Source organism: Bos taurus, chromosome 5, assembly GCF_002263795.3.
Source record: "Bos taurus isolate L1 Dominette 01449 registration number 42190680 breed Hereford chromosome 5, ARS-UCD2.0, whole genome shotgun sequence".
Taxonomy (NCBI): Eukaryota; Metazoa; Chordata; class Mammalia; order Artiodactyla; family Bovidae; genus Bos; species Bos taurus.
The window spans coordinates 42,343,161-42,370,004 of NC_037332.1; the positions used below are offsets into that span (position 1 = coordinate 42,343,161).

The window sequence follows — 26,844 nt, forward strand, 5'->3', positions numbered from 1 at the left end:
CAATGTATTTTAATACAGGTTATTCAATAAAAATATTTTTCTTATAACACTATTTGTAATAAATATATACACATGCTTATATGTATATAGCAGTACTCCTGAATATTAGCACTGCAGAGACTCCTGTCAGAGTTTTCACTAGTGACACTAGTGCTGGAATTATTAGTGACTTTTTGTTGCCTATATAGCATATAAGTTCAGTTCAGTTCAGTCGCTCAGTCATGTCCGACTCTTTGCAACCCCATGTACCACAGCATGCCAGGCCTCCCTGTCCATCACCAACTCCCAGAGTTTACCCAAACTCATGTCCATCGAGTCGGTGATGCCATCCAACCATCTCATCCTCTGTCGTCCCCTTCTCCTCCTGCCCTGAAACCCTCCCAGCAATGAGGGTCTTTTCCAATGAGTCAGCTCTTCACATCAGGTGGCCAAAATACTGGAGTTTCAGCTTCAACATCAGTCCTTCCAATGAACACCCAGGACTGATCTCCTTTAGGATGGACTAGTTGGATCTCCTTGCAGTCCAAGGGACTCTCAAGGGTCTTCTCCAACACCACAGTTCAAAAGCATCAATTCTTCAGTGCTCAGCTTTCTTTATAGTCCAACTCTCACATCCATACATGACCACTGGAAAAACCATAGCCTTGACTAGACGGACCTTTGTTGACAAAGTAATGTCTCTGATTTTAATATGCTGTCTAGGTTGGTCATAACTTTCCTTCCTGGGAGTAAGCGTCTTTTAATTTCATGTCTGCAATCACCATCTACAATCATTTTGGAGCCCACAAAAATAAAGTCAGCCATTGTTTCCACTGTTTCCCTGTCTATTTGCCATGAAGTGACTGAACCGGATGGCATGATCTTAGTTTTCTGAATGTTGAGCTTTAAGCCAATTTTTTCACTCTCCTCTTTCACTTTCATCAAGAGGCTCTTTAGTTCTTCTTCACTTTCTGCCATAAGTGCTTTACAAATGAGAATGACAGATGACTACTTAGTTTATAAGTAGCTCACTAAGAAGGTGAGTCAGTTTATTAAGAGAAGTTTCAAAGTAATTTTGATTAATCTTTTAGAGTTTTCTCTATCATTTATGTTTCTTTTAATGTTTTTTTTTGCCCTGGGTGATTCCTATATTGCTTTGGGTGATTCAACTTTGAGAGCATTTGACCACATTATACAAACACATATTCTCTTGAGCTCTGTCAATTTAGTAACATGAGTTTCTTTCGACAGGTAAGGCTACTACCAGGAAGAGTGTAGTGCTAACGCCATAAATCTTAAACTGAAAACATGATCCATTCATATTATGTTTCTCTTTGATCTCGTAATGAAGAGAGACCCTTTCTTGACCGTGAAGAGGAAAATGGACTCAGTGCCCTTTCAAAATGGAATTATTTTCTTATAGGGTCTAGTTGCAATATGTTCATCATGGTGTAGTTATATAATACTCTCATGATCATGACTATACGAGGTATCCCTGCATTTAGAACACTACATGCCTAAGGGTTTAGTGAAAGTTGAATTTAGGTATTGTTCTAACCAAGATCATTTAAAACATTTTATAGCTCTTGAACTGCTGCATAAATTTGCATTGCTGCTACGTAGCTTCAGTCATGTCCGACTCTGTGCGACCCCATAGACGGCAGCCCACCAGGCTCCCCTATCCCTGGGATTCTCCAGGCAACAACACTGAAGTGGGTTGCCATTTCCTTCTCCAATGCATGAAAGTGAAAGTGAAGTCGCCCAGTCGTGTCCGACTCCCAGCGACCCCATGGACTGCAGCCCACCAGGCTCCTCTGTCCATGGGATTTTCCAGGCAAGAGTACTGGAGTGGGGTGCCACTGGCAAGAATATTACCAGGACCTGATTGATGTCCAGAGATTAAATGGCTTGGTGGAAACAATACTGAAATTTGAATCAGAAAACTAGTTTAAGGTTTCATGGATTCTACTGCTTATTATATATTCTTTAATTGCTATCTTTTTTCCCTCTAGGAATAAGCAACAGTTTAGATTTTAAAAAAAGAACCACATATTGAATGGTCTCTACTATAAATCCATTATGTTAATCTTAAATAAGCCTTTGACCCTCCTCAGAAATCATTCCTTTTTCTTAATCCATCAATGTTCCTCTCTCCCAGACAGTTATGCACTTTTTCCCTCTTTCTTATTTACTGTTTATCTTGTTTCCTATTTAATAAGACAATGCAAGCAAATGGAGAAATTCCTTAAGATCCCATCACAATATCTACCCCTGTGTTTGGTCTTCCCAAATGCTCTGCAAAATGACAATCCAAGTGCTTCCAAGGCCTACTACTCCATTTTGATGCCCTCTGTCCTATCCACTTCCATCTACTTCAGGACATTAGCCTTCTTCCCCTTTCACTCATACATCACAAATAGTCTTTTCTCTAATGTATTTTTCCTTTAGCATACACTCTTGTTGTTCTTAATTTCATCTTGAAAAAAAAATTAAAAAGTGACAAAAAACACACCTTTCACTTGACTAATCTTTCCCCTTTAAGTTATCCTCAAGTTCTTTTTTTTCTTATTACAGCTAAACTGCTCAAAAATGTTTACACATTCTGCCTGTTTCTCTTCTCTTTCTTAGACTCATTCTAACCAGATTTTTGTGCCCAGCATTCCAATAAATTTCTCAAAATTACTGATAACCTTCATGTTTAGTGACTGATAGATACTTTTCACTGCAACATGTCACTACAATTTTTATAGAGATTATTTACACAGCAGTTTTAGGATTTATTGAATGTTCAGGTCATTTTTAGTAAACTCATTGCACAATTGCAATTTTTAATTTTTTTAATATTTTTTCATTTATTTTTGGCTGTGCTGGGTCTTTGTTGCTACACGTGGGCATTTTCTAGTTCCAGAGACCAGGGGCTATTCTCCAGTTGTGGTGTACAGACTTCTCACTGTGGTGGTTTCTCTTGTGGAGCCCGGGCTCTAGGGCATGCGGGCTTCAGGAGTTGCGGCACATGGGCCCAGTAGTTAATAGTTCAAAGGCTCCAGAGTGCAGGCTCAGTAAGCTGTGGTGCATGGGCTTAGCTGGCCCATGGCAACGTGGGATCGTCCCAGACCAGGGATAGAACTGGTGTCCCCTTCATTGCAAGGTGGATTCTTAACCACTGGGCCACCAGGAAATTCCCTCATTGCTTTATGTTATGATGCTGCTGCTGCTGCTAAGTCGCTTCAGTCGTGTCTGACTCTGTGCGACCCCATAGATGGCAGCCCACCAGGCTCTTCTGTCCCTGGGATTCTCCAGACAAGAATACTGGAGTGAGTTGCCATATGTTATGATGAGCTAATCTTTAAAGTTTTGAAACAGCAAATCTTTTTATTGACTGATATAACAGTAACAGAGGGACAGGCAACCTGTATTCTGAACAAAATATAAAGAAAGAAATGATTGCTAAGGCATATATTAGAACTAAATCATGAAAATAACTGGAAAACTTTTTTTTTTTTTTTACAGTTTTACAATCTGTCATAAAACAGAAGTTGTCAAAAACACTCTAAATCCTGTATGGCAAGCATTCAAGATCTCAGTAAGAGCTTTATGTAATGGCGATTATGACAGGTAAAATAAGTGTCAACTTGTCTGAGAGTTTTAATCACTGTAGATTTTGTATCCAATAGTCTAAGTTGAATTTTTAAAATTAAGATGGCTTCTTTGCCAATGTAAATGTGTATTTACCAAAGCATAGTTGACTTATTAAGAATTTTTTAAGTAACATTTTTTACCCATAATGATATGGGCAAGAGGAATAATTTGACTAATTAAATTTTGATTTGACTGAATTTTCAAAAACAAAAATGTGCAAAGTGCTAAAAATATATTGAATATTTGTTTATTTTAACATATGCAAAAGTATCCCATAATTTTTATAGCCTCAGAAACCTTTTATAGGTTTTCATTTGGTATTATCTTTCTAGAAAGGAATAAGTAAATATACAAAAGATGTAAAATTATGATTATGTATGTTATCAACCCTGTTTACTCCTGAGAATCCTATTTGACATCATCATTCTCATGGTCACTGAATTATAAAAGTTCTACAGATCTAGAACAGGGAGATTCTGGTGTTTTACAAATAAGTAGGTCATGTGGCCCTAAAGATCTTCCCACAATATACCTGAAGATTTATTCATATCAAAGTTTTTTCTTTTTCTTATGAAGATGGATTATAAGATTACTATATAAAAACCCCTTCTCACCCCAAAACATATTTTATCTTACTACTTGTATATTAGAAAAATGAAAATTTATTCTATTAACTAAAATCATAGGAAAAACTATCCATTACCAATATGTCATTAGATGTTCTTAAAATGTATTATGCTACTTGCCTGTCACTTTATTCATTTAATAATGTCATAACTTTATTTAATTGGACTCATTCTTTCTAAGACCATGATTTGTATAATACAGTTAGCAGCATCAGCATCACCTGATGAAACTTGTAAAAATTCAAGTTCTTGGGCCCACCCCCGGGACTACTGAACCAGAAACACTTGGGCATGAGGTCACATAATTCACATTTTTACAAGCCTTCCATGTGATTCTGATATATGCTGAGTTTGAGAAATACAAACTCAATGTCAAAACACAAAGTCAATGGTTTTGAAGACTGGAAAAGTAGCTCTATGCTCCTCATTGAAGAGCTGTGTCAAACTATAAATGGTTTTCCTATTTAATTTCCTATTCTGTTTAAAGAATTTAAAAATCTATGTGATTTTAAAAACCTATTTTAAAGTAAAAATTGAAGACTAGTATTAAAATCAGAAAATCAGCTTTATTTTGTAAAACTTGAAAGTATACAATATTTTATCTTAGAAAGTCTATAACTTATTTTTTAACTTTCAGTCATGTTAATTTGATCTTACTAAGTAACTTTACCCTGTGTGTATGTTTTCACCATGGACAGAACCGTCAAAGTAGAGGTGTATGACTGGAATCGAGATGGAAGGTAAGACATTGTCTTTTGTTTTGTTTTTGCTTTTACAAATTAATATGCTTTATGAAGCAAATATACTGAAATGACCACATTTTCACATTTTAAATTTTGAATTGTGTATTTTTGTCTTGTTTTTCTGTTACTAAAATGTTCACATGATATTTTAAGAATGAGTGTATTCAATTTGCAAAATAAAATAGAGGTCTTCCTCTATTTTTAATAGTAATAAAAATACAGTAATTTTAGAAACTACTAAAATTACTGGTAACATATTAAAGATTACTAGTAATATAGTAAATATTTTCAACTTGGACTTGATTTCTCATTGTGTACAATTTATAGACATCTAGTTTTATAGCTGTAGAGTTGTGATTCTCAAATTTCTGCATCTCATAATCTCTCTGAAGATTTCTATAACCTTTCTACCACACATCATCCATGGGAACACATCTGAGCTCCCCTTCCACAAAAAAGGAGCACATACCTCACAAACAAACAATAAAACAAAACTCTAGAATTATGTCTGCTAATTGCCAATAAAAATAAGTAAGCAGAGTTCTGAAATTATGGTTTCCCTCTGCATAGCGCAACATGTTAATAAGTAAGAGAGGAACACACCACTGTTTTTTCTTTAGATATATTCTCACTATTTCTAATGTTTTAAGTAAGACTGATATTGAGGTGTGTTTTTAAATTTATTTATTTTTAATTGAAGGATAATTGCTTTACAATATTGTATTGGTTTCTGCCAAATATCAATATGAATCAGCCATAGCTAAACCTATGTCCCCTCTCCCTTGAGCCTTCCTCCCGCCTCCCTGTCCATCCGACCTCTCTGTTACAAAGCCCTGGTTTCAGTTCCCTGAGTCATATAGCAAATTCCCATTGGCTATCTATTTTACATATAGTAATACATATGTTTCCATGTTACTCTCTCCTTACAACGCATCCTCTCCTTCCACACCCCAGCCCTGTGTCCGTTAAGTCTGTTCTCTATCTTTAGGCCTCCATTACTGCTCTGCATATAGGTTCATCAGTAGTCTTTCTAGATTCTACATATATGCATTAATATACAATATTTGTTTTGTCTTTCTGACTTATTTCACTCTGTGTGATAGGCTCTAGGTTCATCCACCTCATTAGAACTGACTCAAATGCGTTCCTTTTCAAATGCTGAGTATTTAAGCCCATGGGCTTCCCAGGTGGTGCTAGTGGTAAAGAACCTGCCTGACAATGCAGGAGACATAAGAGATCCAGGTTCGATCCCTGGGTTGGGAAGATCCCCTGGAGAAGTCCATGGCAACCCCCAGTATTCTTGCCTAGAGAATCCTGTGGACAGAGGAGCCTGGCAGGCTACAGTTCATAGGGCCACACAGAGTTGGACATGACTGAAGTGACAGAGCACACCTAAGCCCACTGTTGTGACCTATTGCTCAGAAAAAAAAAAAGGTTCCTTTCAAAATAATACCTATTTACAGTGCACCTGGCCACACAAGAGTTCGATGGAGATGTATGAGTTTGATGTTATTTTCATGCTTCAGATCAGATCAGTCACTCAGTCATGTCCGACTCTTTGCAACCCCATGAATCTCAGCATGCCGGGCCTCCCTGTCCATCACCAACTCCCGGAGTTCACTCAGACTCACGTCCATCGAGTCAGTGATGCCATCCAGCCATCTCATCCTCTGTCATCCTCTTTTGCTCCTGCCCCCAATCCCTCCCAGCATCAGAGTCTTTTCCAATGAGTCAACTCTTCGCATGAGGTGGCCAGAGTACTGGAGTTTCAGCTTTAGCGCCATTCCTTCCAAAGAAATCCCAGGGCTGATCTCCTTCAGAATGGACTGGTTAGATCTCCTTGCAGTCCAAGGGACTCTCAAGAGTCATCTCTAACACTACAGTTCAAAAGCATCAATTCTTCAGCGCTCAGCTTTCTTCACAGTCCAACTCTCGCATCCATACATGACCACTGGAAAAACCATAGCCTTGACTAGACGGGCCTTTGTTGGCAAAGTAATGTCTCTGCTTTTCAATATGCTATCTAGGTTGGTCATAACTTTTCTTCCAAGGAGTAAACATCTTTTAATTTCATGGCTGCAGTTACCATCTGCAGTGATTTTGGAGCCCAAAAAAAATAAAGTCTGACACTGTTTCCACTGTTTCCTCATCTATTTCCCATGAAGTGATGGGACCAGATGCCATGATCTTCGTTTTCTGTATGCTGAACTTTAAGCCAACTTTTTCACTCTACTCTTTCACTTTCACTCTCCTCTTTCAAGAGGTTTTTAGTTCCTCTTCACTTTCTGCCATAAGGGTGGTGTCATCTGCATATCTGAGGTGATTGATATTGCTCCCGGCAATCTTGATTCCAGCTTCTGCTTCTTCCAGCCCAACATTTCTCATGATGTACTCTGAATAGAAGTTAAATAATCAGGTTGACAATATACAGCCTTGATGTACTCCTTTTCCTATTTGGAACCAGTCGGTTGTTCCATGTCCAGTTCTAACTGTTGCTTCCTGACCTGCATATAGGTTTCTCAAGAAGCAGGTCAGGTGGTCTGCTATTCCCATCTCTTTCAAAATTTTCCACAGTTTCTTGTGATCCACACAGTCAAAGGCTTTGGCATAGTCAATAAAGCAGAAATAGATGTTTTTCTGGAACTCTCATGCTTTTTCGATGATCCAGTGGATGTTGGCAATTTGATCTCTGGTTCCTCTACTTTTTCTAAAACCAGCTTGAACATCTGGAAGTTCACAGTTCACGTATTGCTGAAGCCTGGCGTGGAGAATTTTGAGCATTACTTTACTAGCGTGTGAGATGAGTGCAATTGTGTGGTAGTTTGAGCATTCTTTGGCATTGCCTTTCTTTGGGATTGGAATGAAAACTGACCTTTTCCAGTCCTCAAATACTATAGGTGTATAATTATTTAAATTGTATATCTAAGTGTATATCAGTGCTTTTGATTCCTCTTTTTAAGGAAGAGTATTTGCTTGGTGGATTCCATCATTTTTTTTTTTTTTTTCCCTTTTTGACAGCTCAACTTAGTTTTGATCACTGGAAATACAATGTTAGTCACATATGTATTTCAAATTTTCTAGTGGCAGCATTAACAAGTGTCAGTGTAAAAAAAATAGTTACAGTTTAGAAGTTAGGAGTTATGTTTTACTTGGTGGGAATTTTTAGGACTTCAAGCCTGAGAAACATCATCTCAAGTAATCCTGAGATAACTGCTCCAAGGAGGTGGAGGGAGAGGAGTACGTTTATATAGAAGCTCATAACAAGGGGTAGATAGTTTGAACATCAGGAGATGATTGTTAATTAAGGAAAACCAGAAATCTCAAGGAACTTAGTGCTTTTCTATGTTTGGGAAGATGCAAGAGTCTAGGCTTGCTGAAATCTTTCCTTTCATATGCATCTCAGCTAGCTGGGGCCAGTGCTCACCATGGGAGTTGGCTGATGGCTTCCAGATAACAGATATTGTTATTCCTGGGCTTAGAAATTCACATTTGGAGGGTGGGAATCCCTGATGGCTATGACATCCTTGTTGATTGATACAGCAGGAAATAACTCCCTTGCACAGAAGTAAAACTAAACCAATGAAACTTATGTACATATTAATTTTCTAGTGTCAGCATTAACAAGTAAAACTCAACCAGTGAAATTGATGTAATATTTAATTTTATATGTGCAAAATGTTTTTAACTATGCAATCAATATCAACTTATTACAGAGAAAATTTTAAATTTTTATACTAAGTCTTTGAAATCTGATATGGTATTTCATGCTTATGGTACATCTCAATTGAGACTGGCTACAATTCAAGTGCCCTATAGCAACATCTGGTTGTCAGTTGTCATATTGGATAGCACTCTGTAGAGTGTAATAAAATTATTGACCTGAAACAAATAAGCTGCCAAATATTCCTTGACCAAAGAAGGCTTTATCTTTGATTAGTATAGAATCTCAATTCAGAGACTGTGACCAGGACAACTCATGTGCAAGTCCCTGCAGGCAAGTGAAGGTGCTGATTTATAGAGAAAAGGGAGTTGGGAGGGCCATAACAATGAAAGAGTCTGTTGGTTTTGATTTTCTGAGTCCTTGCCAAGAAGGAAGAGGAAGTTTCTTCTGCTTTGCATGTATGTGCATGCTCAGTTGCTTCATTCATGTCCAACTCTGCAACCCCATGAGCTGTCGTCTGCCAGGTTCCTCTTTCCATGAGATTCTCCTGGCAAGAATACTGGAGTGGGTTGCTAGTTCCTCCTTCGGGGGACCTTCCTGACTAAGAGATCCAACCCGCATCTCCTACAACTCCTGCATTGGCAGGCAGATTCTTTATCACTGAGCCACCTCACCTCGGAAGCTCTTATATTGTTGGAGCTCTTCTATTGTTACAGGGCAGGAGAGCTCCCCCTGTTGGTCTCCTTGCTGTATTTATTTGAGGTTTCTGTTTTAATAAAGTTCATATACAGTGATATAACTAACTTTATATCAATTGTCTTATTCTTAAATCAGTTTGATTTTCTGAATTTGATACAAGTTGAGAGTTTTTCCCTTATAAAGTGGAGAAAAACTGGTCAGACATATGTATTATTTTGTCTATAAGTTTAATCATAAGAAGTAAATAGAGTAATTTGATGTTTCAATCCAGAAAGTATTTCAGTCAAAAATTGAAGTGAAAAATGTGTGATAGTGTTACATGCTTATATTATGTTTTATTTGCTAAGGTGCATTATATAATTGAAGTGTTAATAATATTCCCTGATTGTTCTATATAGCATCAGGCTTTGCTTTCACCACGAGACACAACCACAACTGAGCATCATTTCCTCTTTGGCCCAGCCTCTTCATTCTTTCTACCCTGCTTTTTCAGTAGCATATTGGACACCTACCAACCAGGGGAGCTCATCTTCCACTGTCATAACTTTTGCCTTTTCATAATGTTCATGGGGTTCTTGAGAAAAGAATATTGGAGTGATTTCCAGTTCCCTTCACCAGTGAACTCGTTTTGTCAGAACTCTACACTATGACCCATCCATCTTGGGTAATCCTGCATGGCATGGCTCATAGTTTGATTGAGTTGCATAGGGCGGTGATCTGTGTGATCATTTTGGTTACTTTCCTGTGATTGTGGTTTTCATTCTGGAGGCTATGGGATTGTAGTTCTTGCTTCTCCCAGAGATGACAGAGTAGAAGGACATGGGCTCTTCTTCTCCTTCCTGTGAGTGTTTGAAGGTCTCGTGCAGAGGTATGCATCAGCAGTGTCCTGCAGCAGGGACAAGGGGACTGACAGCTGCAGTTCTGGGAGGTGCAGGTTGGCATAAGTCCCTTTGAAGATTGCCTTTAGACCTACCATAAAGCCTATAGACTCTAATATTGTGTAGGAACCTGGAAGGTTAGGTCCATGAATCAAGGTAAATTTGACATGGTCAAGCAGGAGATGGGAAGAGTGAACATCAACATCTTAGGAATCAGTGAACTAAAATGGAAGGGAATGGGAAAATTTAATTAATTTGACCATTTTATCAACTACTGTAAGAATCCTTTAGAAGAAATGGAGTATCCCTCATAGTCAACAAAAGAATCCAAAATGTGGTACTTGGGTACAGTCTCAAAAATGACAGAATGATCTTGGTTTGTTTCCAATGCAAACCATTCAACATCAGAAGAATCCAAGTCTGTGCCCCAATCACTAGACAGTTCTATGAAGATATACAAGACCTTCTAGAACTCAAAAAAAAAAAAAAAAAAAAGATGTCCTTTTCATCATAGGGAATTGAAATGCAAAAGTAGGAAGTCAAGAGAACCTGGAGTAACAAGCAAGGTTGGTTTTGGAGTACAAAATGAAACAGAACAAAGGCTAACAAGTTTTGCCAAGAGAACACACTGGGCATAGCAAACATGCTCTTCCAAAAACACAAGAGATGACTCTACACATGGACATCATGAGATGGGCAGTACTGAAATCAGATTGATTATGTCCTATGCAGTTGAAGATAGAGAAACTCCATACAGTCAATAAAATCAAGACCTGGAGCTGACTGTTGCTCAGATCATGAGCTCCTTATTGCAAACCTCAGGCTTTCTTGAATAAAGTAGCTAAAATCACTAGGCTATTTAGGTATGACCTAAATAAAATACCTTATGATTATACAGTAGAGGTGATGAATAGATTCAAGGTATTAGATCTGATGGACAGGATTCATGAAGAACTATGGATAGAGGTTTGTAATATTCTACAAGACCCTGTGACCAAAAGCATCCCAAAGAAAAAGAAATGCAAGAAGGCAAAGTGATTATCAGAGGAGGCCTTACTGATAGCTGAGAAGAGAAGAGAAGTAAAAGGCAAAGAGAAAGGGAAAGATATTCCCAACTGAAAGCAGATTTATGGAGAATAGAAAGGAGAGATAAGAAACCTTCTTATATGAATGATGCAAAGAAATAGAGAAAAACAACAGAATGGGCAAAACTAGAGATCTCTTCAAGACAATTGGTGATACCAAGGGAATATTTCATGCAAAGATGGCCACAATAAAGGGCAGAAACAGCAAAGACTCACCAGAAGCAGAAGAGATTAAGAAGAGGTGTAAAGAATACACAGAAGAACTAGGAAAAAAAGACCTTGGTGGTCTGGATAACCACTCTGGTATGATCACTCACTTAGAGCCAGATATACTGGAGTGTGAACTATAGTGGGCATTCAGTTCAGTTCAGTCACTCAGTCATGTCTGATTCTTTGTGACCCCATGGACTGCAACACTGCAGGCTTCCCTGTCCATCACCAACTCCTGGAGCCTATTCAAGCTCATGTCCATCACGTTGGTGATACCATCCAGCCATCTCATCCTCTGTTGTCCCCTTCTCTTCCCACCTTCAATCTTTCCCAGCATCAGGGTCTTTTCCTATGAGTTCTTTGCATCAGGTGGCCAAAGTATTCTGCTTCAGCATCAGTCCTTCTAATGAATATTCAGGACTGATTTCCTTTAGGATTGACAGGCTGGATCTCCTTGCAGTCCAAGGGACACTCAAGAGTCTTTGCCAACACCACAGTTCAAAAACTTCAAGTCTTCAGCACTCAGCTTTCTTTATAGTCCGACTCTCACATCCATACATGACCACTGGAAAAACCATAGCCTTGACTAGACAGATCTTTGTTGGCAAAGTAATGTCTCTGCTTTTTAATATGCTGTCTAGGTTGGTCATAGCTTTTCTTCCAAGGAGCAAGTGTCTTTGAATTTCATGGCTGCAGTCGCCATCTGCAGTGATTTTGAAGCCCCAAAAATAACATCTCTCACTGTTTTCATTGTTTCACCATCTATTTGCTATGAGGTAATGGGACCAGATGCCATGATGTTAGTTTTGTGAATGTTGAGTTTTAAGTAGTGGGCATTATGAAGCATTACTATGAACAAAGCTAGCGGAAGTGATGGAATTCCAGCAGAGCTATTTCAAATCCTAAAAGATGATGCTGTTAAAGTGTTCCACTCAATATGCCAGCAAATTTGGAAAACTCAGCAATGGCCACTGAACTGGAAAGGGTTAGTTTTCATTCCATTCGAAAAGAAATGCAATACCAAAGAATGTTCAAACTACAGTACAGTTGTGCTCATTTCAATGCTAGGAAGGTAATGCTCAAAATTTTTCAAGCTGGACTTCAACAGTATGTTAACTGAGAACTTCCAGATGTACAAACTGAATTTACTAAGGACAGCAGAAACAGAGGTCAAATTGCCAACATCCAAGGGATCATAGAAAGAGAAAGGGATTCCCAGAAAACCATCAACATCTGCTTCATTGACTATGCTATAGCCTTTGACTGCATGGATCAAAATAAAGTGTGGAAAAATTTTAAAGAGATGGAAATACCAGACCAGCTTCCTGAAAAACCTGTATGCAGGTCAAGACAGCTAAAACCAAGCATAGAACAATGGACTGGTTCAAAATTGGTAAAGGAGTAAGACAAGGCTGTATATTGTCACCATGTTTGTTTAACTTGATGCAGAGTACATCTTGCGAAGTGTCAGGCTGAATCAGGCACAAGCTGAAATCAAGATTGCTTGGTAGAAATATCAACAACCTCAGATATACAGATGATACCACTCTAATGACAGAAAGTGAAGAGGAACTAAAGAGCCTCTTGTGAAGGTGAAAGATCAGAGTGAAAATCCGGACTTAAAACTCACATTCAAAAACTAAGTTAATGGCATCCAGTCCCATCACTTCATGGCAAATAAATGGGGGGAAAGTGGCAGATTTCATTATCTTGTGCTCCAAAATCACTGTGGATAGTGATGGCAGCCATGAAATTAAAATATGCTTGCTCCTTGGAAGAAGAACTATGACATATTTAGACTGTGTATTAAAAATCAGAGACATCACTTTGCCAACAAAGATCCTAATGTCAAAGCTTTGCTTTTTCCAGTAGTCATGTACAGATGTGAGAGTTGGACCATAAAGTAGACTGAGCACTGAAGAAGTGATGCTTTCCAATTGTGATGCTGGAAAAGACTCCTGAAAATCCCTTTGACAGCAAGGAAATCAAACATGTCAATCCTGAAGGAAATTAACCCTGAGTATTCATTGGAAGGACTGAGGCTGAAGCTGAAGATCCAATACTTTAGCTACCTGATGTGAAGAGCTGACCGGCTGGAAAAGACTGAGGGCAGGAGGTAAGAGAATGACAAAGGATGAGATGGGGATAGCATCACTGACTCAGTGGATATGAATTTGAGCAATCTCTGAGAGATGGTAAAGGACAGGGAAGCCTGACATGCTGCAGTACATGGGATTGCAAAGAGTCAGACACAACTTAGTGACTGATTAACAGCAACAATAATATTCACTGATTAGGAACTTCAGGAATTTGTGTGATCTTTAATTTAGAAATCTGATGCTGTATTTGTCTGAAAACATATACTTGAAATTAATTCTGTAGCAAATATCTTGTGCATCTATGAGACATACAAAAATGTGATAATGCTGTTGAGCAAGCAGCCATCTGACATTAAAATGGGTATCCTGATCTTAAAATAAAAGAATTATAGTCATTGGTACTGTTTTTTAAAGTCTAGACACATTAAAACACATTAACAATGACCTGTGAACACAGAGACATTGCATCACCTTGGTATGATTATTTTAACTCTGATGCTGGGAGGGATTGGGGCAAGAGGAGAAGGGGACATCAGAGGATGACATGGCTGGATGGCATCACTGACTCGATGGACGTGAGTCTCAGTGAACTCCGGGAGTTGGTGTTGGACAGGGAGGCCTGGCGTGCTGCGATTCATGGGGGTCGCAAAGAGTCGGACACGACTGAGTGACTGATCTGATCTGATCTGATCTGATGTACTTAATTTCAACCAGTTATACCACTTTTCTAAAATCATTCCCATAATTCCTACCATATCTTCAAATCATGTGAGGGAAGAATATTTAAACCTCATTTTAACAATTGAAAAGCTGAAATGCTGAGAAACTGACTTGTCTAGATTACAGAGCAATCAGTAGTAGTATCCTTAAAATGATTGAAATTCTTCCAGTTGCTTCAGCTGAGTTAGTAGCTTAATTTGAAATTCAGGGTGCATTAATGGGACAGCTCTGCCTTAAAACCATGTGGTTCCAATGTAGGACTGATTGTAAAAGACTCACTGAGTAATTTGCTATCTCCCAGAAAATGATTTGATGAAACAGTTGAACTAGTGAACTTCCAGTCATAAAATCCTGGCTTGTAGTGTCCTTTGAACAGAGAGCAAAAATTTCATTTTTATTACTGTGCATTTTATCAAATGTAGTCATTTTAAAAAGTGATAAGACTTTTCTATACATCTGTGTCTCTTTTGCTATCTTACATACAGGGTTATTGTTACCATCTTTCTAAATTCCATATATATGCATTAGTTTACTGTATTGGTGTTTTTCTTTCTGGCTTACTTCACTCTGTATAATAGGCTCCAGTTTCATCCACCTCATTAGAACTGATTCAAACCCAGAGGGATGGTACAGAGAGGGAGGTGGGAGGGGGGTTCAGGATGGAGAACAAGTGTACACCTGTGGCATATTCATGTTGATGTATGGAAAACCCAATACAATATTGTAAAGTAATTAGCCTCCAATTAAAGTAAATAAATTTATATTTAAAAAAAAGAAAATAAAAAAATAAATAAAGTGATAATACTTATAAATAAATAAATCTGTAAAATGCTATCCAAATGCTATCAGTCTCTTGTATGTCGCTTTTGAAAGTAATATTTGTTAAATGTATTTGATGTTTTATACACATAATTATAGGTCATCATGGTATGAAATAACAGTGATTCCTGGTTCAGTGCTTCATTCAAGAATTTAAGTTTTCTGAGTCATTATAACTCATTAAGTTTTCTGAGTCATTATAACTCATTTACAAGGAGCCTTTTATATATACCTTTATATTTTTCTGATTTATTTTAATTTCCTCACATATTCTGATTAGTCTTTTTCTAGCAATAGACTTCAATTTGCCTGCAATTAATCTTTAGTGCCCTAAACACATATTTAATGATGGGATCAGTATATTTTCTTATTCCATTACCTATCACTTACTTGAAACTTTTAAAAATGCTAATTGTTTTTATTTATTTATGATCCAATTAATTCTATTAATTTTAGAATAAATTATTATTGTGTGCCAAACAGGTTACCATGTGATTGATTTAACAAAACACTCCAGTCTTTATACAACAATATTTTAATTTTTTGTATTTTCATATTCTTTCACTCACTTTGATTATATATTCTCTCAGATGTGTATTTCAAGGAAAAAATATTTTTCTTATTTTCAATAAGATTTTAAAGAAAATTATATAAACATTTCACATTGGTGCTTAACTAAAAGGTATATGCAAGATAGATCTTGGGAAGTATAATTCTAATAAAGACTGGTTCCAAATCAGGAAAGGAGTACATCAAGACTATATGTTATCACCCTGCTTATTTAACTTATATGCAGAATACATCATGAGAAACGCTGGGCTGGAAGAAGAACAAGCTGGAATCAAGATTGCCAGGAGAAATATCAATAACCTCAGAGATGCAGATGACACCACCCTTACGGCAGAAAGTGAAGAACTAAAGAGCCTCTTGATGAAAGTGAAAGAGGAGAGTGAAAAAGCTGGCTTAAAACTCATCATTCAAAAAACAAAGATCATGGCATCTGGTCCAATCACTTCATGGCAAAACAATGGAAACAGTAAGAAACTTTATTTTCTTGGGGTCCAAAATCACTGCAGATGGTGACTGCAGCCATGAAATTAAAAAACACTTGCTCCTTGTAAGAAAAGCTATGACCAACCTAGACAGCATATTAAAAAGAAGACACATTACTTTGCCAACAAATGTCTGTCTAGTCAAGGCTATGGTTTTTCTGGTAGTCATGTATGGATGTGAGAGTTGGACTATAAAAAAAGCTGAGCACTGAAGAATTGATGCTTTTGAACTGTGGTGTTGAAGACTCTTGAGAATCCCCTGGACTGCAAGGAGATCCAACCTGTCAATCCTAAAGGAAATCAGTGCTGAATAGTCATTGGAAGCACTAATGCTGAAGCTGAAACTCCAATGCTTTGACCACCTGATGGGAAGAACTGACTCCTTGGAAAAGTCCCTGATGCTGGGAAAGATTGAAGGTGGGAGGAGAAGGGGACAACAGAGGATGAGATGGTTGGATGGCAACACCGACTCAATGGACATGAGTTTGAGCAAGCTCTGGGTGTTGGTGATGGACAGGGAGGCCTGGCATGCTGCAGTCTATGGGGTTTCAAAATCAGACACAACTGAGCAACTGAACTGAATTGAGCATTGAAAAACTGATGTTTTCAAACTGTGGTGCTGGAAAAGAGTCATGAGAGTCTGTTGGACAGCAAGGCAATTGAACCAGTCAATCCTAAAGGAAATCAACCCTGAATATTCATTGGAAGGACTGATGTGAAGCTAAAGCTCCAATACTTTGGCCATCTGATGCAAAGAGCCAGCTCATTGGAAAAGACCCTGATGCTGTGAAAGATTGAAGGCAGGAGAAGGGGACAACAGAAGATGAGATGGTTGGATGGCATCACCAACTCAATGGGCTCGAGTCTGAACAAGCTCCAAGAGATGGGGAAGGACAGGGAAGCCTCCAGTTGAGACCACTGCTGTACTGGTTCATAGTGTTTCTGGCACATTTTTTAGGTGCCACATGTTTGCATTTTTCCCATCTTCTTTCCTTCCTGCCTTCCTCCCTTCCTTCCTTCCTCCCTCCTTCTCTCTCTTGCTCCCTCTCTCCCTCTTCCTAGCTTCCTCCCTTCTTTCTGTCTTCCTTCCTTTCTTTCTTTCATGGTTGATTTCAAACCTCATTTTTTTGTGACTAGAAAGGATACTTGATATTATTATTATTGTCTTAAATTTATTGAGATTTGTTTTGTGGTCTAGCATGTGATCTATGCTGAAGAACATTCCATGAGCTCTTGGAAAGAGCATATATTCTATTGCATCTAGATGTAATGTTCAATTTGTATCTATTAGTCCATGTGCTCTAAAGTTCAGGGTATTTTCATAGTTTTTCTGCATCTCTCTGTCAATATAAATGGAATGTAAATTCTATTATTATTGTGTTACTCTCAACTGCTCCCATTATTTTTTTTCCAAACTTTATTTAGATATAATTGACATACAACATTGTGTATGTTTAAGGTGCACAACATGATGATTTTTTAAATTAATTAATTTATTTTAATTGGAGGCTAATTTTTGTAAATATTTGCTTTATCTATTAGGAACTTGTCGGCTGGGAGAATATGTATTTATAATTGTTATATCTTCTTGTTGGATCAGCCCCTAAAATTATGTGATGTGCTTCTTTGTCTCACTTTATAATTTTGTTTTAAAGTATCTTTGGTCTGATATATGTATTCATACCATAGCCTTTTCTGTGTGTTTTGTTTTCATTCACATAAAATACCATTTTCCATCCTATCAACTTTCAGACTGTCTCTTTAAATCTGAAATGAGTCTCTTGTAGGCCACATACATATGAGTCTTGTAATTTAATTCATTGATCCACTCTATGTCTTTTTAATTGAAGTTAGTATCAGTTTGCATCTTTTTTGAAGTATAGTTGATGTATAATATTATATAAGTTACAGATGTACAACAGAATAATTCATGATTTTTAAAGGTTATACTCTATTTACAGTTACAAAATACTGACTATATTTACTGTGTTGTAGACTATATCCTTTTAGCTTATTTATTTTATATGTCATTGTTTCTACCTCATAATTCACTGCCTCTATGCTGGCCCTTCTCCCCCGCTCCCCGATAACCACTAGTTTGATCTCTGGATCTGTGAGTCTCTTTCCTTTTTGTTGAATTTCCTACTTATTTTTTAAGATTCCATACATAAGTGGTATCATACATTATTTGTCTTTCTTTGTCTGATTTATTTCACTTAGCATAATGCACTGTGAGTCCATCTATGTTGTCACAAAAGGCAAAATTTCATTGTTTTTTGTGCAGTATTGCATTTCAGATAGATGCTACATTTTTTATCCATTCATCTATTGAAAGACACTCAGCTTGCTTCCGTATCTTGGCAGTTGTAAATAATACGGCTATGAACATTGGAGCTCATGCATCTTTTCACATTAGTGATTTTGTTTTTCGTTATACATGCATGAGTGGAATTGCTGGATCATGTAATAGTTCTATTTTTCCTTTTTTGAGAACACCATACTATTTTTCACATGATGTGCACCAACTTACATTCTCACCAACAGTATAAGAGGGTTCCTTTTGCTCAACATCGAACCACCAACATTAGTTATTTGTGCTCTTTTTCATGATACCCATTTTGACAGATGTGAAGTGGTATCTCACTCTGGTTTAGTTTGTATTTCTCTAATGAATAATGATATTGAGCATCTTTTCATGTACTTGTTGGCCATCTGTCTATATTCTTCAGAAAAAAAAATGTCTGTATAGTTCTTTGGTCCATTTTTTAATTGGTTGAGTCTTTTTGATGTTGATTTATATGAGCTCTTTATATATTTTGGATGTTAAGCCCTTATATTAGAAAATATTTTCTCTAATATTTTGTCTTTTCATTCTGTCAATGGTTTTCTTTGCAAAATTTTTTAAGTCTAAGTCCCATTTGTTTATTTTTGCTTTTATTTCCTTTCCTTTCAGGGACAAATCCAGAAAATATTGCTATGATTTTTGTTAAAGGGTGAACATGTAAAAGGGTCCATGTTTTCTTCTAGAAGATTTAGCCTTTCATTTATGTCTTCATTCCATTTTGAGTTTATTTTTTATATGATGTAAGGAAAATGTCTGGCTTCATTTTTTATATGTAACTTTCCATTTTACCAGCACCACTTATTGAATAAACTGTATTTCCCCCATTGCATATTTTTATATCCTTTGTCATAGATTAAATGACTGCTAATGTGTGTATTTCCTTCTGGGCTCTCTCTTCTGTTGAGCTAAGTGTCTGATCTTGTGACAGTACCGTACTGCTTTGATTATTGTTCCTTTGTACTGTAGTTTAAAGTTGAATGTTATTCCTCCAACTCTATTCTGATTTCATAAGATTTCACAAGATTTTCAGTCTTTTGTGTCTCCATACAAATTTTAAAATTACTTGTTCTACTTTTGTGAAAAATACCTTTGGGTTCACATTAAATCTTTGGATTGCCTTTGGCATTATTGTCATTTAAACAATATTAATTCTTCCAAATCATGAATGCAGTAAATCTTTCCATCTGTTGGTGTCATCTTAAGTTAGTTTCTTCAGTGTCTTATAGTTTTCAAAGTACAAGTCTTTTGCCTCCTTAAGTAGATTTATTCCTTGGTAGTTTATTCTTTTTCATGCCATTGGAAATGAGGTAGTTTCTTTAATTTCTCTTTTTGATAGTTTGTTGTTATTGTATAGAAGAGCAACAAATTTCTTTATATTAACTTTATATCCTGCAATGTTACCAAATTTGTTGCTTCACCCTAAGTTTTCTGGTGGTATATTTACAATTTTTTATGCATAGTATCATATTATCTTCAAACAGTGAAACATGTAGTTTATCCTTTGCAATTAGGATTCATGTTATTCACATTCTTTTCTGATTGCTGTGGCCAGGACTTACAAAACTATGTTGAACAAATGTGGTGACAGTGGGAATCCTTTTGTTTCTGATCAAAGAGGGAATGATTTTACTTTTTCATTGTGAAGTATGATGTTAGCTGTGAGTTCACCATATATGGCATTTATTGTGAACAACTATTTGCCAATAAAATGAACAACCTAGAAGAAATAGACAACTTCTTAGAATTTGCTTTCTCCCAATATTGAACCAGGAAAAAAAGTGGAAAATATAAAGAGACCGTTGATGCAGACCAGTATGAAATTGGATCAGTAATCAAAACACTCCCCACAAACTAAGTCCAGGACCAGATTACTTCACAGCTGAATTCTAGCAAAAATTTTGAGAGAAGTTAACATCTATCCTTCTCAAACTTTTCACAAAATTTCAGAGAATAGAATGCTCCTCAACTCTTTTGTGAGGTCAGTTTCACCCTGATACCAAATCCAGAAAAGATAACACAGAAAAAAAGAAAATTAATGGCCTATATCAGGGATTAAAATAGGTATACACATCCTCAACAAAATATTAGCAGCCAAATCAAGCAATACATGAAAATGACCATAAAGCATGATTAATAGAATTATCCCATGGATGCAAGGATTTTTCAGTATCTGCCAAGCAATCAGTGTGATACACCCCATTAAAAAATTGAATAATAAAAACCATATCCCTTTCCCAATAGGTGCAGAAAAAACTTGCCATACTTCAACTTCCATTTACAAAACAAACTCTCCAGAAAGTGGGTATAAAGGTATCATACAATGATGAAACCAGATGAATAAATATACCACAGTCTTCAATTGGAAGAATAAATATTGTGAAAATGAATATACTGCTCAAAGCAGATTCAATGCAATCCCTATCAAATTACCAGTTGCATTCTTCTCAGAGCTAGAACAACAACAACAAAAAAAGTTGATTTGTATGGAAACACAAAAGGCCCCAAATAGCCAAAGCAATCTTGAGAAAGGAAAACAGAACTGGAGTAATCAGGCTCCTTGACTTCAAACTATACTGCAAAGCCACAATAATCAAGACAGTATAGTATTAGCACAAAAACAGAAATATAGATTAATGGTACAAGGATAGAAAGCCCAGAGATAAATGAATGCACCTATGGACACCTTATCTTTGACAAAGGAGGCAAGAATATATAATGGAGAAAAGACAGTCTCTTCAGCAAGTGGTGTTGGAAAAGTTGGACAGCCACATGTGAAAGAATGAAATTAGAACATTACCTAAGACCATTCACAAGCATAAATTCAAAATGTATTAATTAGCTAAATGTAAGACCAGACACTGTAAAACTCTTAGAGGAAAACAAGAAAATCACTCTTTGACCTAAACCATATCAAGATATTTTTACACCTACCTTTTAGAGTAATGAATTAAAAACACAAATAAACAAATGTAACGTTATTAAAAGGTTTGCACAACAAAGGAAACCATAAACAAGATGAAAAGACAGCCCTCAGGATAGGAGAAGATATTTGCAAATGAAGCAATGGACAAAAGATTAAACTTCAAAATATACAAATAGCTCATGGAACTCAATATCAAAAAACCAAGCAACCCAATCTAAAACTGGAAAGAAGAACTAAATATCTCTCCAAAGAAGACATACAGATGCCAAAGAGGCATATGAAAAGATACTCAGGCTTACTAATTATTAGAGAATTGCAAACAAAGTCTACAATGAAGTATCCCCTTACACTGGTGAGAAAGACCATCATCATAAAATCTACAAACAATAAATGCTGGAGAGAATGTGGAGTAAAGAGTACCTTCTTGTATTGTTGGAGGGATTATAAATTGATACAGCCACTGTGGAGAACAATATGGAGTTCCCTTAAAAAGCTAAAAACTACCATATGACCCAGAAATCCCTCTTCTGGACACACACCTGAGAAAACCATAATTCAAAAGGTCACATGCACCCCAGTGTTCACTGAAGCACAATTTACCCAGCACATGGAAACAACCTAAATGTACAATGACAGATGAATGGAATAAAATGTTTGTGTGTGCTCACTCAGTCCTGTCCAGTTCTTTGTGAAACTTACAGAATGTAACCCACCAGGCTCATCTGTCCATGGGATTTTCCAGGCAAGAATACTGGAGTGGGTTGCCATTTCCTCCACCAGGGGATTTTCCTGACCAGGGAATCAAGCCACATCTGCATTCCCTGCATTGTCAGACAGATTCTTTACCACTGAGCCACCTGAGAAGCCCTGAAGATGTGGTACATGTATACAGTGAAATATTAGCCACTAAAGGGAATGAAATAGGGTCCTTTGTAGAGATGTGGGATAAACCTAAAGTTTATCAGGCAGAGTAAGTCATAGAGAGAGGAACAAATATTGTTTATTAACACATATATGTGGAATCTAGAAAAATGATACAGATGAAACTATTTCAGGGCAGGAATAGAGATACAGATGTGCAGAATGGAAATGTGGATACAGAAGTGAATGGGAAGGTAGAACAAATTGGGAGATTAGGATTTTCATATATACAGTACCATTTGTATTGATAAAATAGGTAGCTAGTTGGAACCTGCTATAAAGCACAGGAAGCTCAGCCCGGTGTTCTGTTGTTGACCTAGATGGGTGGGATGGGGCAAGGGAGGAGGAAGGACTAAGAGCAAGAGATATACGTATACATATAGCTGATTCACTTCATTGTACAGCAGGAACTAACAAAATATTATAAAACATTTAAATACCAATTTAAACAAAATCAAAGCAAGCAAGCAAGAGAAAGAGGAAGTGAGGGAAGGAAGAGAGAGAGAAAGAAAGGAAAGAAAAAATGAAAGAAAGAAAAAGTAAAATCATTTGTAGATATATACTTACTGTCATTTTGTTCACTGTTCTCTATTTGGTTTTGTTGTTCTTTTTTGTTTCTTTTATTTTGCTATCTTGTGATTTGATGGCTATATTGTGTTATATTTGAATTCCTGTTTCTTTTTTGTGTGTTTTTGGACAGGGAGGCCTGGCACGCTGCGATTCATGGGGTCGCACAGAGTCGGACACGACTGAGCGACTGAACTGAATGATAATTTTTTGGTATGCAACTATATATGCTGCTAAGTCGCTTCAGTCATGTCCGACTCTGTGCGACCCCGTAGACGGCAGCCCACCAGGCTCCCCCGTCCCTGGGATTCTCCAGGCAAGAACACTGGAGTGGGTTGCCATTTCCTTCTCCAATGCATGAAAGTGAGAAGTGAAAGTGAAGTCGCTCAGTTGTGTCCGACTCTTCATGACTCCATGGACTTCAGCCTACCAGGCTCCTCCGTCCATGGGACTTTCCAGGCAAGAGTACTGGAGTGGGTTGCCATTGCCTTCTCCGTGACTATATATACTCATATGTAAATGATTATTTTTGAATGATAGTTTTAAGTTCAAATGCATTCCAACAATCACGTACATTCATTTTACTCCTCACCCTGCCTTGTTTAAGATCTTGACATCATACTTTATATCATTTTGTTTCATATCTGTCTCATCAGTACTTGTTTTGGGTATAGTTGATTTCACCACTTTTGTCTTTTAATCTTCCTAATGATTTTATTAGTGCTTGATCTAATTACCTTTACTGTATATATGCTGTTACCAACAAAATTTTCCTTTCATAATTTTCATATTTCTAGTTGTGGTCTTTTATTTTCCATTTAACATTTTTTTTTGTAAAATCATTTTTGATGTGATAAACCTTTTTAGCTTCAATTGCCTGTAAAATTCTCTCCTTGAAATCTGAATTAAGCCTTGCCAGACAGAATATACTTGGTTGTAATTTTCTTCCTTTTATCACTTTATATATATCATTCCACTCCCTTCTGGTCTGCCACGTTTCTGCTGAAAAGTTAATTGATATTTTTACAGAGTTCCCTTGTATGCAACTAGTAGCTTTCCTTTTGCTGTTTCTAAGATTCTCTCCTTATCTTTAATTTTTCTCATTAAAAAAAATTATTTTGTATTGGTGTAGTGTTGATTAACAATGTTGTATTAGTTTCAGTTGTATAGCAAAGTGATTTCATTATATGTATACATGAATCTATTCTTTTTCAAATTCTTTTCCCATTTTATTACAGAATATCCCACAGAGTTCCCTATTACCTATTTTAAATATAGCAGTGTGTACTCGTCAATCCCAAACTCCCAATCTTTCTCTCCCTGACACCCTTCTCTTCTGGTAACCATATGTTCTTTCTCTGTGTTTCTGTTTTTTAAATAAGTTCATTTGTAGGGCCATCTGTGACAGTACAGTGATTAAGAATTTGCCTTCCAATGCAACAAGTACAGACTAGATCTCTGACTGGGGAATTAGGATTCCACATGTAACATGATTTGGCTGAAAAAAAAAGTATAGTAAATAAGTTTATTTGTATTTTTTTTTCAGATTCCACATATAAGAGGTATCATATGATATTTGTCTTTCTGTCTGACCTAGTTTGCTTAGTATGATAATCTCAAGGTTCATACATGTTGCTGCAGATGACATTATTTCATCCTTTTTAATGGCTGAGTCATATTTTATTGTATTTTTGTACCATATCTTCTCTATCCATTCATCTGTCTATGAACATTTAGATTGTTTCCATGTCTTGGCTTTTGTAAACAGCACTTCAATGAACATTGGCGTGCGTGTACCTTTAAAACCATGTTTTTTGCTGGATATATGCCCAGCAGTGGAGTTGCTAAATCATATGGTAGCTCTATGGCTATTTTTTGAGGAACATGTATATTGTTCTCCATTGTAGCCGTACCAATTCATATCCCCAGTGACAGTGTAAGATGGTTCCTTTTCTTCATACCCACTCCGCCATTTATTGTTTGTAGATTTTTTGATGATGGTGATTCTGACCAGTGTGAGGTAATATCTCATTGTAGATTTGATTTTCATTTCTCCAGTAATTAGTGATATTGAACATCATCTTATATGCCTCTTAGCTATTGATAAGTCTTCTTTAGATAAATGTCTATTTAATTATTCTGCCCATTTTTTTAATGTTCTTTTTGGTTTTGTTTTATATCGACTTGCATGAACTATGTTTGTAAATTTTGGAGACTGATCCTTTGTCATTTGCTTCATTTGCAAATATTTTCTCCCATACTAAGGGTTGTCTTTTCATTTTCTCTATGGTTTCCTTAGCTGTGGAAAAACTTTTGAGTTTAATTATTTGCTTATTTTTGTTTCTAGTCTCATTACTGTAGGGGATGGATCCAAAAAGGTATTGCTATGATTTATATCAAAGAGTGATCTATGTATGTTTTCTTATCAGTTTCATAATATCCAATTTTATACGTTTAGATCTTTAATCCATTTCGAGTGTATTTTTGTGTATGATGTTAGGGTGTGTTCTAGTTTCTTCTTTTTTACATGTAGCTATATAGTTTTCCCAGCATCACTGGTTGAAGAGACTCTTTCCTCCATTGTATAGCTTTGCCTTCTTTCCCATAGAATAATTCACCATAGGTGACTGAGTTTATTTCTGGGCTTTATATCCTGTTCCATTAATCTATATTTCTGCTTTTGTGCCATTATCATAGTGTTTTCATGACTGTAGCTTTATAATATATAGAGTGAAGTCATGGAACCTGATTCCTTCAATGCCGCTTTTCAAGATTGCTTTTGCTATCCAGAATCTTTTGTGTATCCATGCAAATTTTAACATTTTTTTGTTCCAGTTCTGTTAAAAATGTCATTGATAATTTGATAGGGATTGCACCAAATCTTTAGATTGTCTTTTGAGTAGTAAAGGCATTTTTTAAATGGTGATTCTTCCAATCCAAAAACATAATATATTTTTGTTTAACATAATATATTTTAATAGAACAAATATGTTCTATTTACATCTATCTGTCATCTTCAGTTTCTTTCATCAGCATCTTACAGTTTTCATTGTACAAGTCTTTTGTCTCTTTAGGTAGGTTTATAACTAGGTATCCTTCTTTTTGATGTGATGGTAAATGGCCATTTTGTCTGACTTACTTCACAATGGTATTTTTTTTTTAACTTCTCTTTCTGATGGTTCATTATTACTGTGTAGAAACACAAGAAATTTCTTTGTATTAACTTTGTATCCTGCGTCTTTACCACATTCATTGGTGAATTCTGTTAGATTTCTGGTTTTCTTTAGGGTTCTCTATGTATGTATGTATAGTATCATGTCTTCTGCAAACAATGACAGATTTGCTTCTTCTTTTCCAATTTGGATTTTTTGTTGTTGTCTTATAGCTAACACTTCAAAATTATGTTGAATAAAAGTGAAAAAAAGTGGTCATCCTAAATGGTTCCTGATCTTAGAAGAAATGCTTTCAGCTTTTCACCATAGAGTATAATGTTAGCTGTAAATTTGTCATATATGGCCTATATTACGTTGAGCTATATTCCCTCTTATGCTCACATTCTGTACACATTTTTATCATAATTTTGTCAAAACCTTTTTCTGCATGTATTGAAATAATCATATGGTTTTTATTCAGTTATTTAATGTGGTGTATCACACTGCTTGATTTGTGGAAAATGAAAAATCCTTGCATCCCTGGGATAAATCCCACTTAATTATGGTGAATGCTCCTTTTAAAGTATTATTAGACTCAAATTGCTAGTATTTTGTTGAGTACTTTTATGTATACTCAAAGGGGATATTGGCCTGTTATTTTCTTTTTGTGGTGTCACTATCTGTTTTTTGTATGAGAGTGATAGTGATCTCACAGAATGCATGCAGT

The 26,844-nt window shown here is 36.4% G+C and overlaps 1 protein-coding gene across 4 annotated transcripts in view; it reads left to right on the forward strand.

Annotated features, from left to right (window-relative positions):
- Window positions 1-26,844, forward strand: part of CPNE8 (copine 8) — a 278,744-nt gene that overhangs the window by 149,484 nt on the left and 102,416 nt on the right. For all 4 annotated transcript variants that reach the window (NM_001098085.2, XM_010805078.4, XM_010805075.4 and 1 more), the window contains 2 exons: window positions 3,490-3,594; window positions 4,943-4,984. In NM_001098085.2, coding sequence (NP_001091554.2) covers window positions 3,490-3,594; window positions 4,943-4,984 — 147 coding nt within the window. The remainder of the gene's footprint in view (window positions 1-3,489; window positions 3,595-4,942; window positions 4,985-26,844) is intronic.